Source organism: Channa argus, chromosome 9 (assembly GCF_033026475.1).
Source record: "Channa argus isolate prfri chromosome 9, Channa argus male v1.0, whole genome shotgun sequence".
NCBI lineage: Eukaryota > Metazoa > Chordata > Actinopteri > Anabantiformes > Channidae > Channa > Channa argus.
Window position 1 is genome coordinate 10,331,636 of NC_090205.1, and position 13,511 is coordinate 10,345,146.

General features: G+C 40.7%; 1 protein-coding gene across 3 annotated transcripts in view; it reads right to left on the minus strand.

The window, feature by feature from the left end:
- dachd (dachshund d) overlaps positions 1 to 13,511 on the minus strand; it is a 91,841-nt gene that overhangs the window by 16,341 nt on the left and 61,989 nt on the right. For 2 of the 3 annotated variants that reach the window (XM_067516370.1, XM_067516369.1), the window contains exons 4-6: positions 7,643 to 7,815; positions 7,381 to 7,516; positions 7,154 to 7,285 (exon numbers count right to left, since the gene is read on the minus strand). In XM_067516370.1, coding sequence (XP_067372471.1) covers positions 7,154 to 7,285; positions 7,381 to 7,516; positions 7,643 to 7,815 — 441 coding nt within the window. Of the gene's footprint in view, positions 1 to 7,153; positions 7,286 to 7,380; positions 7,535 to 7,642; positions 7,816 to 13,511 lie in introns of all 3 variants that reach the window. The other variant, XM_067516368.1, reaches the window with a different exon arrangement.

The window sequence follows — 13,511 nt, forward strand, 5'->3', positions numbered from 1 at the left end:
GCTATGTCATTATCGGACCTCTGAGGATTACAGGCTTGGCTGACTGTGATGACTGCATAAAAGCATACAGGACTTTTGTTTCTGCCAGCGCACACCTTCAAATGAGCTCTTAAAGCGCACAGTAGTGGAGACAAAATGGCATTTTGTAGAGAGACGATCACAGTTAGAGTGGACGAAACAGAACGAGGCAAAGCAGTTAAAGGTTAGGGATCACAGTGCTAAATCCACGACCTCAGGTTTGAGATTAACCAGAAGAGCAAGGGTCAGGTTGGAGACCTGGAGAATAAACTCAAAAGAGAAAACAACAGCCGGGCAGACTCGAATATTCCTATAATTTTTCGTTTGACTATGAGAACTTGGAGAAGAACATTTCGGTGAGGCACTCTAAAGGTGTTTATATTTGTCTTTGCATATTGACCTTTGCTGACCAGGTTCATTTATTGACAGAAGAATCCCGGAGATTAAACAGGCCTCAACTATTGATTGGGCATTTTGCCTGAATCATTCCTATTTCAGAAGGGGATCATTTGGACTGTATACCCTGGTAATCTCTCTGACCCACTAATCATCAAGTCATTAATTTCTCACTCTTTGTTTAGTTCTCCTTTGTTTAGCATTTATTAATTCATTACAGCAACTTCCCATGCAGCTTAGCTCAGACAGTGACTGGGGAGTCCTGTTTCTACCCGATAGCAATGTGCATACCAGTGAAATATGCCACTGAATATGCACCCTACATCACAATGCACATGCCAATTACATATTGATAATTAAGCATTCAAACAAACAAACAGAGAGGAAATCCCCCATAATCACCAGGTTTTAATGGAACAAGTATTAGCTTGGTGTGGTTGGCCAGATATCCTGCAGCTAGATCAGAGCTTCACTTGGTTGGAGAAGGGAGGGTGGGGACAGGGAGACACATTGGTGTCATTGCCTGGCATTGCAATCCTACAGGGAGAGAGAGGCTCTGCCGTTCTGCTGCTGCTGAGCGGGCGGGCGGTGACGACGGCTGGTGCTAATCCAGACGGGATATACTGAGCTGCCTTTAAATGAAAATGAAAGAACAAAAAAGAGGAAATGGGAAATGTAAACTTTAAAAGGCCTGGCTTAGGAGCACTTGCTCTGTGGCTGTCTGCTGTAGAAGCTCTAAACCGGATGCAAATCCATTAGTAGTCCTGGTTTCACAGTTATAAAAATACTTAAGGGGTTTTAATAGGAGCGACGTGTTAAACGTGTGGAAATCTGTTTTGATAACATTATTCATAACACTGGCTTTACGCTGTGTGAATTAATAACGCTTCATTTACAGACGGAAGAAAGCTGGCATGGTATTTCCAGTTAAAGAGATTAATTTTTAAACACCTAATTGACAGGCTGGGGTTAGGCAGGATAAGCAACAGACTATGAGGCTGCAGCTGCAAAGTCAAGGTGACTGGAATACTCAGAGAAAGGCTTTCAAAAAGCAGAATAGAAAGCAGAGAGGGAGGGAGTGAAGAGAATTAGTCCTCAAGCACTTCTCCCTCCGCCCCCTATTCTTCCTCTCTTTATTAGGAATGATTTACTTTCTCAGTGAAAGGATATAAAAGCTCAAGTATAGCAGCGTAATTATCGCAGAGTGAAAATTTAAAGGTTTGACTCACAATGTCCTCAAGTCAGCGAGCAGACTGCCAGACGATAAGAGTGACTGTGTTCAACGCTCGGCATCCAATTGGTTGTGTTTTATGGGCTTTGCCAAGGCAGAGCACACAAACAGCACTAGGCTCTGCAAGTCTGTAAACATGATGGACTGTGGCAAACTACTAGGGCTGGTGTTTACCTTGGCAGAGCCTGGACCTGGCATGTCGGTAGCATCACTTAATTACTGTTTACATGTAAATATTAAATTATACAAATAACCCCACAGAATGTCTCCAAAAGTACAGAAATACACATTCAGGGTCAACCTTATCTGTCTGCAACAGTTACCACTGCTAAGATATGAATTGTTTTGAATCACAAATTTTCTGCATTGAACATAATCTTCATAATTGTTTAATGCTGTTGTCCAAGGGCATTCGGGTAAATACATTCCCATAATCTGCATAATAGCAGATGCTCAGATATGTAAAGCACACCTTGTGTTCTCAGAGAGAACGAACAGCAACAAAAAGAAGGTTATTGTTCAGAACAGGAATATTTTATCAGGAATAAGAGCTGTGATCACAAATGTCTCTAGTCAAACTGATAGATGATTGCTTTGATTACTGACCTGTTTTTCTGACAGTCCAGAGCAGCATATATAGTAGAGCACTGGTGCCTACTGTGCATCTCTGGTATGGCTGAGTAAAGCACTTGTTCATTTGCAGTGAAGGGTAACATGAAACAGGCTTCAGCCTTCTGATGGACAGGGAGATTTCACCTTCGCCAGTGAATGATAATGCATTATTAAATTTGCCTCTCTGCTCACTAGATACACTTAGCTGACCACAGCATATTTATCTCCCCATCCGAGGCTCACGTCTTGGCAGGAGAAAGCATTCTGTCACTTTTGAGGCATTTCAAAGATTAAAAAGAACCTCTCTCTTTTCAACGTCCCTAAAAGCATCCCCCTTTTCAGTGAAATGTGATTAGCAAGAGATGGTGTCACGCAATGGAACATTCATGAGGGGGAGAACAAATATCCAAATGAACTCCCATGTCCTCGAGGAATAGCCCCTCTCTGCACCATCAGCAATCTCTCTCACATGGGCTGGGGAAATTTGATTGATCCTCTATTGAATTATTTTTTTGCACTCTTTCATTTCAACAGGACGCACTGACAAGTTGTTTGATCATAAAGCATTATTGTCTGCCAAGTCACATTTCAGGGTTGTGATGGCTAATGATCTTGCCTCCTGACTTAGGGAAAGTCAGGTAGTCAGCATGTGTTTGAAGCTTGCAACACCAAGGACATTGGGAGGACTGAACAAAACACCATGCTATAAAGTCAGAAAGATGAAGAGAAGAAGCTTACACAGAACATATCAAACTTTTAATGATACTATACGGAGGTACCATCAATGTCAGTGAAATATTTACACCGCAAAAAGAGCACAAAACTTCTGCCTGACCCAAAGTCCCCTGACTTGCTTTTATCATTGCAAATGCTTATGCAAAGAAGGAACAGACCAAAGACTGACTACAAAGGCTAGAAATAACTTTTTTGGCTTTTTCATCTATTTTTCAAACTATATCCACCCTCTCTACACAAGCCCATCAGCGTCCACAGGTCCTTGCCCAAAGCAGCTGTATGCTAATAGACTGTGACACCAGTACATGGCTCCACTTCATCACTCAGACTGTAAACTGGGACTGCAGACTGTGCACAGTGCAACAGCCTTAAGCACGTCATGTGGAGAAAACAGGCAACGTCTTGACTAAAATAAAAAAAAAAAAAAAAAAAAAAAAAAGGTGGGGCAAATCCGCTTTGTCCATTGTGGTCGCACCGGTGCTCGATCTATGAACGACTGCTCATTCGATAGCAGGTATGAACGGATGCACCTCTAGGTGACATAATACACCACAAGCTTCCATTTGTGCTTGGGAGGACATTATGAGTGCATCTCCTGTTGTGTCAACAAGGATATATAACGTTTACCCGGGAAGTGCCAATATCGTATTACCAGTGATTCACCCGCTTTTAAAATATGGTTTACAGAATCAGTTTACATACTGTAGTTGCCTTCGAATCTCCTGTCAGGCATTTTAGCTCCGTGTAGAAGAGATATGGCATGTTTAACTACAGTGGGAGGGCTGGGGTAAAGTGGTGAAATTTGTTGTTGGCAAAATGTTGAAACTGCCACATGGTTTTTAAAGAAACTCTTATACTTCTACATACATACATATGGCTTGCGTTTCAAACAACGTCTCCCCAAGGAAATAAAATGATGTCAAGTGTTTGATGTCTAAAGTGAGTTTACAGCCAAAGGCTTCCGTACCTTTCAAAATTTCCCCTTGTTTGTCAGCTACCTGCTGTTTCACGAGACAGAGGCTTGTCGGAAGCTATCGACACAGACTTTCTGTTTGAAGCAATTCAATTAGTCACATGTGAGATAACACTTAGCTTTCTACTGGCCTTTCTTCTCACACATCATCTAATCTGCCTTTTTTCTCAGGCAAAATTTTGGACAAAAAAATAACCGAGTTCAAACAACAGCCCAGAAAAAGCTACCATCTGGTTACTCTGCACTGGGTGACACAACTTTGGAAATGGTCTTTTTTAGATGACAACAAACACTCTTTTGTCCTTCATCAGCAGAGATGACATGAAAAAGATGAGACATGTTCTTAGGATATGAGTGATGTGACTTTACAGTAGCTGTCTCTGAGGCGTCTGGCTATTTAAGTAGCCTCCGTAAGAGCTGGGGCACTGCATCTTTCCTCTGTGCCTACTGTGCTCTCTTCCAAGAGTGCATTGCAAGAGATTAATTTAATGCTCTGCCAGGATCATAAAGATCAAACAAGTGGAGAGATATCATTAAACCATTGGAATGTTATCTCATTTATCTAAACAAACTGATGCAATGAACAAGCCTAATTAAAAAGCTCACCATAAACAAAGCTTCGGATGGTGAGGCCTCTCCCCTCTTTAACAATGGAACACATTTATTTTATTAATCTAATGCATCATGTATCATATCATTACAGTTCAATATATCTATCATTAATTTTATTCCCTTCACTTAAAGCTTTTATTGGAATTACTTTGGTTATTAGTTGGTTCTAATGTATTGGTTACCTCTGAATCTGGCTGCTACAATCTCTCTTATCTCGCTGCATAAACCTGTGCATGTTATTCAAATTGCCTCATTTATTATGATAGCTTCCTCATGTAAATTGTGCTGACTGCTCGCCCTTGCACAGTCCTCATTAGACTAATGAAAACCTTCAAACGAAAAAACTAAACAACCTGCCAAATAAAGGTCTGGGGTTATTATGAAAATTACAACTGTGGGAGCCGGGAGAAGCTCTCTTCATTAATTCATGCTCAGCAAATTGGTAACTAATTTAGTTGCACTCCTCTGCATTAATGGGTTATTTTATAAAAATGTTTTCCACAGCCCGAGACCTCTGGTGCACACACTGGAGAGCTCAGAATCCTAATCAAGTCCAGTGACATATTAGGAATTGACAATCTCAAAGATAATACAGCATGTGTTTGCGGGTAGATGTGTGTGGGTCAACTATCTAAAATTGGTGTGGATTGCTGGGTCATTTGCTTTCTCCTCTAATATTGCAAAGGAATTACAGTCCATTTGTGTTGATTATCTGAGTATGGAGGAGGCACTTCAGTTAAGAAGTAAGATTTCTGCTACTGAGAAAGCATTCAGCTGATTTACTATTTGGATACTTAGTTAAACCTTCTTCTTTGTCTGTTTGCGTTGCTCTATTTGTTCACCTAAATCCTCTATATTTCCCCACACACAAACAGTTTTGAACTCAATCACACACAAACACACACACACACACACACATGCAGAGATAGCTTGTGACCCATAAATTCAGCTCATGATCCTGCTAATTATTACTATTCACTGCTTCACACCCTGTGAGTGAAGGTCTAACACTGATTTCACATCAGTCTTGCCAACAGGGAACACACAGTCCAATGATTTCCATAGTGGTTTTAATATCATTATCAGCCTCACCCCACCCTGTAGCGCCCAGTACAGAACAGCACAGCACTGCTGAAACCAACAGAGAATACTAAAATCTATTATTTGCTTTATTTTGTATTTAATCCACTGTGATTAGTAGATTTTTATCTTTTTCTTTCTTTTTCTTTTTCTCTTTCCCATGCACAGCAATTCTAAAATTAAATAAAGCCAGCAGATTAATGCAAAAAAACAAAAAATAAAAACAGACATTACATCTGGATAAAGTGACAGAAATTAACATTTTAAATATTATGATAGAAAATATCACATAAGTTGATCTACTGTTCTATATAACTGATACTGTGGTATCAGTTATTGATGTAAAAGTGTTTTTTTCTTGATATATAAAAACAAAGAAAATACTTGAAAGTTGGATTAATAAAAGGTATTTCTTGTGGTAATAATCAGTAGTTGTATCGTTTAATGTTTTTGTAACTCTAGAGGATTAGTGTTTTGGCCATCTACACCTGTTTACTGTAACTCTAGTGAAGAGAGTCCTATTACAGCCAAGGTCATGGGTGCATGGGAACATAAACTCTGAGTGAAATTTAATGGAAAGTAATGTAAGCCTTTTAAAACAGCAAATATTATCTGTATGAAACTGTTAAAACCAATGCATCTTATCGGTAGATTTTCTTTCTGAGACTCTTTATAGCATGTGTACTACAGGGCTGAAATATGTTGTACGTATAAAATGTTCTACTTACAGCAGATAAAAACATAAAACGCCATTGTCTAACGCCAGAGTTCTAAAAGAGATATCGCTCCAACCACACGATGTGTGTGTGGCATTTATATATAACTACACACATCCACACATTTTACATTCATGTGGGCTCCCTCTTCTTGAAAATAAATACATATTAAAGTTATAATTTTAGCCTTATGCAATTAACCAATAAACGGAGAGCCCTGTTCTCCTTAAAGTACTCAGTTTTCATCTCCATCAAACTAAATTTTCATAACTACATATTTTAATAAATGCTCCTAGAATACTGTAGACTCTGTGCAGTAAAGCTTATGGGTGACATTTCTTTCTGACATTTCATACATGCAGTGAAAGTAAAAACTAAAGTACAGCCCTTAACTAAAACTTATATCATGAGTTAAAAAAACAAAAATAAAAACAAAAAAATCAATACATATCCCTGTTAATTGGGGGCCTGTTGGATCAGTGGCAGAGCATTGAGTTGGGATGCAGAAGGAAGCAGGTTTGATTCCCACCCCGTCCAGCCACTAGTCCCGAGCCCAGTTAAATGGGAGGGGTGCGGCAGGAAGGGCATCTGGCGTAAAAACTCATGCCAACTGAACGTGCGGAACAAGTTCCGCTGTGCCAACCCCTGAACGAACAAGCCGAGAGCCGTTGATCTTTGGCGTATCCCTGTTAATTGCTGTAGTGTGTATACCAATGTGCACTGTCTACATCATGCAGACTAAACAACAACACACCTCATATTTAATGATACTTATCTCACCTTTGTCAGTGTGCATCCTCTTTGTTTCATGGGTCATGTCATGGGCCAGGTCTCCTTCTTTAGGCCCAGGCGGCATGTTGGGGGACAGGCCTAGCAGGGCTTGGCTCATGGACAGGCCATTGTGGTGTGCGGCTAGAGAGACGAGACCAAAGCAGTAGCAAAATACTTAGAAGACATCTTTTAACAGTTTACACAGCTTCACTATTTATCTGTGTGGTGAGACTTACGTATCCTGTCTGAGGAACTTTCTGTGTGGGCTGGGGAGCTGGACACACTGCTGCTGCGGTGGGACGATGGGTGACTGCCTGGCCTCCTGTTGTCTTCTAAGGAAGGAGCAGGCGAGGGACTGTCTGGCATACGTTCCTGCAACCCCAGCAGCAACAAAAACCCCCCACCCACAATAAATATCTAGAGTAGACTGAAAGACTCCACATAGGATGAAGCAGGTTATTTTTAAATCATCGATTTGGGTTCTGTTTTAAAAGTTACCTTTATAACAGAGGTGACCATTCTGGAGGGCAGACTCTGGCCCTGTGCTGCAGCGGCCATGTTTGCTATGGTGCTGAGGTGGTTCATCTGGCTCATCGCCATGGTGACAGAGGCTGGGGGCAGGCTGACAGGGATCAGGGGGTGTGGCATCATCATGAAGGGGAGTTCCAGGCCTGAGACACATAAAGAGGTCATTGGTTACTCAATGATGCATATTATGGGTAAGATATTCACAGGGGAAACTTGTGAGGCTCTGGCTGAAAACTCAAAACCTGCTGTTGTAAATTCAGCAATCAGTTATTGCTACCACTGAGATACCCTTTAAACGTGCTGTCCAATAACAGTAAAGATTTAAACTGTCATCCATTAGAATTAAAATGGAATTCTTCCAATTCATTGCTTCTCGGCTATCTTTCCATGTTAGGATAATACACATAAATGTTTAACAACATACAGTATGTTAATAATAGATACGACTAAAATAATAATAAAGAAAATGGAGATAATAACTATATACACAGTCATTCAAAGACCAACGTTTACACAGTAATAAAGATGCATCAATTATTCGATGATGAATAAAAAGAGCACATTATGCAAATTCTCTCAATATTTACATATAAAAATATCTCTGTAAAAACAAAAGAAATCTTTAAAGCTATTACCCAAATTACTAGTTAAATGTGCTAATGATAAACAACTACCACCAGAGTACTGTACAGCAAAGGCTTTAGGCTAATTATAGTAGCCCATATTCCAGACCAGACAAATAGAAAGGAGAGCCAGAGTAAAGCCTTTTTCAGCTCACATAATAATGGGATTTTCATTTCTTCTCTTTTATATGCACACAAATTATTCCATTACAACATCACAGATATCTTACAAATGTTTTAAATTATTCAATTGCTGTTTCACAACAGACGCCTAATTGGGAAAACTGGAGACATTAGTAGTCTGAAAATGTAAAGAATGTCTAATAGAGATGCCATAGAGGGTTAGCAGTTAGTCAAACTGTGGCCCTGCACTGTGCTTCTGAATGGCTTAATGAAAACAAGCCAACTTTCAAAGGACATGAGCGCAGACAGAAGGTCAAAGCTAGGTGTCTATACCTCCCCAACCACAGCTCCCCCCCCCCCCTTTTCCCACCCCCCTCCGCTCTATTGGGACTTTGAACTGGCAGGATCAAAAGTGACTGGGAACAGTTTGGTCTCATTCCTCCAACAGTCAGATGCGTTTCCTCAAATGCTTTAAAGAAAACCTCACAGACACTATTGGATCTGATTGAGCTCCTCTGTTGATTTTTCACTCCCTTTTTTCTCTTTCTTGGCAGCCTGGTTCAAGGGGGGAAAAAAAGCAGTGTGAAAGAAAGAGGGGGAAAAAAGTGCTACAGAAAGCTGATCCACAAAACAACTCCACTCTTCTTTTCTGACAAAACATCAGTAGCCAAAGGGCAAGGAGATCTGCATGGCGACGCCTCTAAAGAGAAGGACACTGGTTGAAAATGAAAGGACATGAGAAGTACGCCTCTCTGTCATTCCCCTCCTTCCAAAAGAAGCATTGATTTCCATAAGAAAGATTTCACGCAGTTTCTCAGTGGCGAGTATTCCCAAACAATATAAAGCAGGGGAGATTAAAGAAAGGCGGAAGCCAAGCAGCACCTTGTATCAGCGCCTCTGCTGTAGCTCAGACTGAATCAATTACTACTCAGCAGGCTAAGCTCAATTAAAAAACACCACAGAGGGCCTGATTGCGGGGGTACTTACTGTAGGACAACATGGAGAGGTCTAGGCTACCTATCAGCCTTTCAAGGCCACTCAAGGGCCAGAGTGAAGAGACTTATTCTGCCTTTGAGGTGGTTACGTTACACCCATTCAATCAAACACAGCTACATGCATAAAGACACCTAAAAAAAAGTATTAATAGATACAGTTGTCTCAAAAAAAAAAAAAAAAAAACATGAGTCTTCCCTGTATACAGTAAATTATATTCCTCTACTTGTCTCTTTCTTATATTTTGCCCTTGATTATAAATTTGTTTCTCAATGTGTCCTCACCTGACAAACAGCCTGGTAGGGAAACACTGGACCTCTGTTCTCTCTAAGGGGTATTAGTCTCGCTTTCAGTGCTGTCCAGCCCCTTTCATGTCACCCCATCTTAAAGCTGTGTTTCTCCTATAAAAGCCCATTCAGGCCACTGTAGGAGAATGTGCCACAGACCAACAAGGGTCCACCAAATCCCTTTATTTGTAGCTGAAAGGAGCCAGGTGAGGAGGATATTGGTTTATTCAAGGAATCCGGCAGTTTTGCAAGACAGTGAAGTGTCCGTGTCATTCATATGCAATGTCTTCCAATTTGCTTCATTTACTCTTGTTAAGTAGAAGGATTACAAATAACTTCAGTACACTACGCTGAAAAAAGTTGGACTTAGTAATGCAATGCAGTGATTTGCTGAATTTCGGCTCTGAAAACACAATCAACAAACATTGGTCAGACTCATTAATCACGTGTATTTTGTGTGGCTATTCCACTGGGCAAACTGTTAGAAACATATTTGTCAGTTTCTGTTTATCTCCGATACTGAACTTCAGACCTGATGAGAGGTGAATTCCCACAAGCCCCCTCCCTCCTGAAGGGCATAAACAATGCATTTGGAGTAATTTACCTGAAGTAAGCCTGAGGGACCTGCAAAGGTGAACTCCTATTTACCATCATTAAAACTACAAATCACTTAATACCAATATAAACAGCTCAGCTATTATGTCGTGCAGTGCTTGGGAGTTCACGCATGGATAAGCAAAACTCTGAATCACGTAGGATGAATTGTATGAATTAAAACAGCCCTTGGTAACAACATGATTAAAAAGCTGTTACATCAGAATCAAACCGCACGGCTGACGGTAAGTCCAATACTTAAAAGAATCACACAGGAAAAAGATTGAATGCTGAATGTTTTAAAATGATTAAAAAGAGAGCAGTAATTTATTTTGATGACAGAAATGATAACCTGCGGTGATGTGTGCTGCAGTTAATCTTCATCTAAACAGGACTTCAGCCTTTGTGGCCGCATGAACCCTACAGAGGAAAATAAGAAAAAAAGGAACTAAGCCATTGTCAATGAAAATGGTACGGAGGTAACAGCCAGCCCCTTACCCTTAACTCTGTTGTGGACAGATTTCCCCTGACAAAAATTAAACTAGCTCCTACTTGGCACTTTATTATCTCTTCAACTGAATGATTTATTGTTTGTGGAGCACAAGAACCAAAGAGAAGGGGAAGATTACATTTCCAGCCAAAGCTCAGGCCTGATCTCATTTTTTACTCCCTCTGTCCAGGAAAAAAGCTCCCGACAAACAATAATGTCAGCTGTAATTGATCGGAGGTCGCCAGTTGGGCCTGCAGTAAAAGCGCACTATTTAAGCGACAATCGGCCCCGCGCTCTTCAGACGCTGGCTAATGAAGCTGTCTGTCTGGGCTATTTACCTTCTCTTAAATGGAAGGGGAGAGATGTACTGTAGGAGACAGGGCTGGAGAAGATCTGCCTTTCGCTCCCATGAAATAGGACCTGCACATGCCTCAGGAATGTATAATTGGTTGTTGCAGCCAAAGCTGGGGATCCGGTGCTAATTAAATGACTTGTTTAAAGCCTATCTGTCTTTGTTTGGGAGGCTCTGGGCTTCAGAACAATACAATGTAAATGCTGTTGTCAAACAAACATTCCTGGTTATCCTTTGATTTGAATTGAATAAGACAAAAGGCTGATTTGCTCAGCGCTAAGCCTTTTGGTTTACATGGTACTGAGATATTTTTTTTCCCCCTTTTCTGATCTGTCAAACTGAACAGGACCATTCTTGTCAAGCAGCTAAATGGACTGACTCACTGCACAATGCATATGCAGTCCGCCACTGCAAAACAATCTCAGTTCTTCCCCTAATTGCGCTTGTAAAATGCCCCCATGTCGTGTATGCATTTCTCCAACAAAGGTGAAACGGTGGTGCACACACAAGGAGTCTTTGTTGTGGTCGTATCAAGGGTTTGCACACCAGTCCCGAAAGGAAATGAAAGACTCACAAAAAAGTGCCGAGACATTTAGAAGTCTCTCCGTAGCACTAATCAGCTATTCATCTTATAACTATATAAGATAATTAAAAATAAGATAAAATAATTATAACTATAACTATTAATCTCCTCTAAAAATCCGACGCCTTACTGTGTAAGCTGGAGGGCACCTTATAGCCATTAGAGAAAACACAAGATACTGCCTCCATGAATATGTTGTCTGGCATAGTGGTGCCACTTTATGCAACACAAGTGCATGCTTACATATGCACAGAAACAAAATTGCTCTCTCTCACATACACACACACAAACAAGAAAAAAACAGACACACACACAGATGGCAGGTTCAGTCAAGGCTGGTGAGTCCTGTTTCTCATTAAAATGGGGGGAGAGAGGAAGGTATTGAGCTTTGATGTAGCCACCCACAGCCCCTCAGTGTCATTGAATGAAACTTTAAAGCCTTTTGTGTTTACTCAGTTAATGTTGATAATAAAGCAAACATCTTGCCTTTGTTAAATACCTGCTGTACACTCGTGCTGTATGTATGCATACACACAAACAAATGCACGCAGACACATAAAAGGAGCACATCTTGCGGTAACAAGGAGAGGTAAACATAAAAACATACAGGTACACACTCAGACAATGACGCACTATAGATAATTGTGTATAGGTTTGTACGCACATGGAGACAGCCAGACATAAAAACAAATGCAAACATATGCTTTAGATTCCAAGTGCAATGATGACGGGATGCATTTCAAGCTAATTCATAACAACAAACAAAATGTGTTCAGCATGCTGGCATAAAGAAATACACTTTGCAATGATTCAGGTGGGCAAAGATTTCCTGCCAAGATTCCTAATGAAATGTAATGTAAGAGAAACCATGATAAGAAAAAATTTTTGGTTTGATGAGGTAACATAATTGCTTTCCTACCCAAACCGCTGGAGTGTAACATGTGGTAGAAATTATCAAGGAGACAGACAGAGGTGTTTGTCCTTTTAGTGTATAAAAATCTAAGGCAGGCAACTTTTATAGGATCATTTTAATCCTCAGCTCTAATGGCACACATTCCCTATGAAAATTGGAAGATCAATCATCTCTATGACAGATCTGTTGTTAAAAAAGTTCCTCAAATCTTTGAAGAAAGAATGCTTAACACGTTCCTCCACTGCCCCACCCGCACTACTCCCCGTTTTAGCTGTCTATTTGTCTCTTTGCTGAAAATGTTAATGCACAGGGCAATAATCAAGCCATATGCTTGCATGTGGCAAATCTCATTACAGAAAATGACCTTTACCAACCAATGCCAACATCCTTGTGCTTGATAATACAGAGCGTAACACAATGGTGGCTTTGGTTAACGCAATCATGCACAAGGCTGGGGGTAGCCAGGCCAGCCAGGCCTTCGGGACACATTAGCAAACACTAGTCGCTTCTCTAATTTGGGTCGGAACCAGGCTCACTTCACATTTGTAACATATCACTCTTGATAAATACACATCGGTGTGAGAGCACCAACATCCGATCGCTGACAATAAGCCGCGGCACAGAAAGAGCTGCGAGCAGAGGAGGAGAGCAGAAGGAGAGGGGAGATATTACTAGCAGCTGTTACTACTGCGGGTGCAATATATTCAAGCCCAATCAATAAAGCTTCTACAGACAGTGACACCCAAGCAGACAGAGGAATCATTTTCATCTGATACTTAGCAAAGGCTCCCCTTTTAAAAAGATTGCTTTCAGTCAATGACAACCAGTTGTCATTTGACTAAGGCTCCTGAAATGAAATATATTGACGAGTGTTATCAATC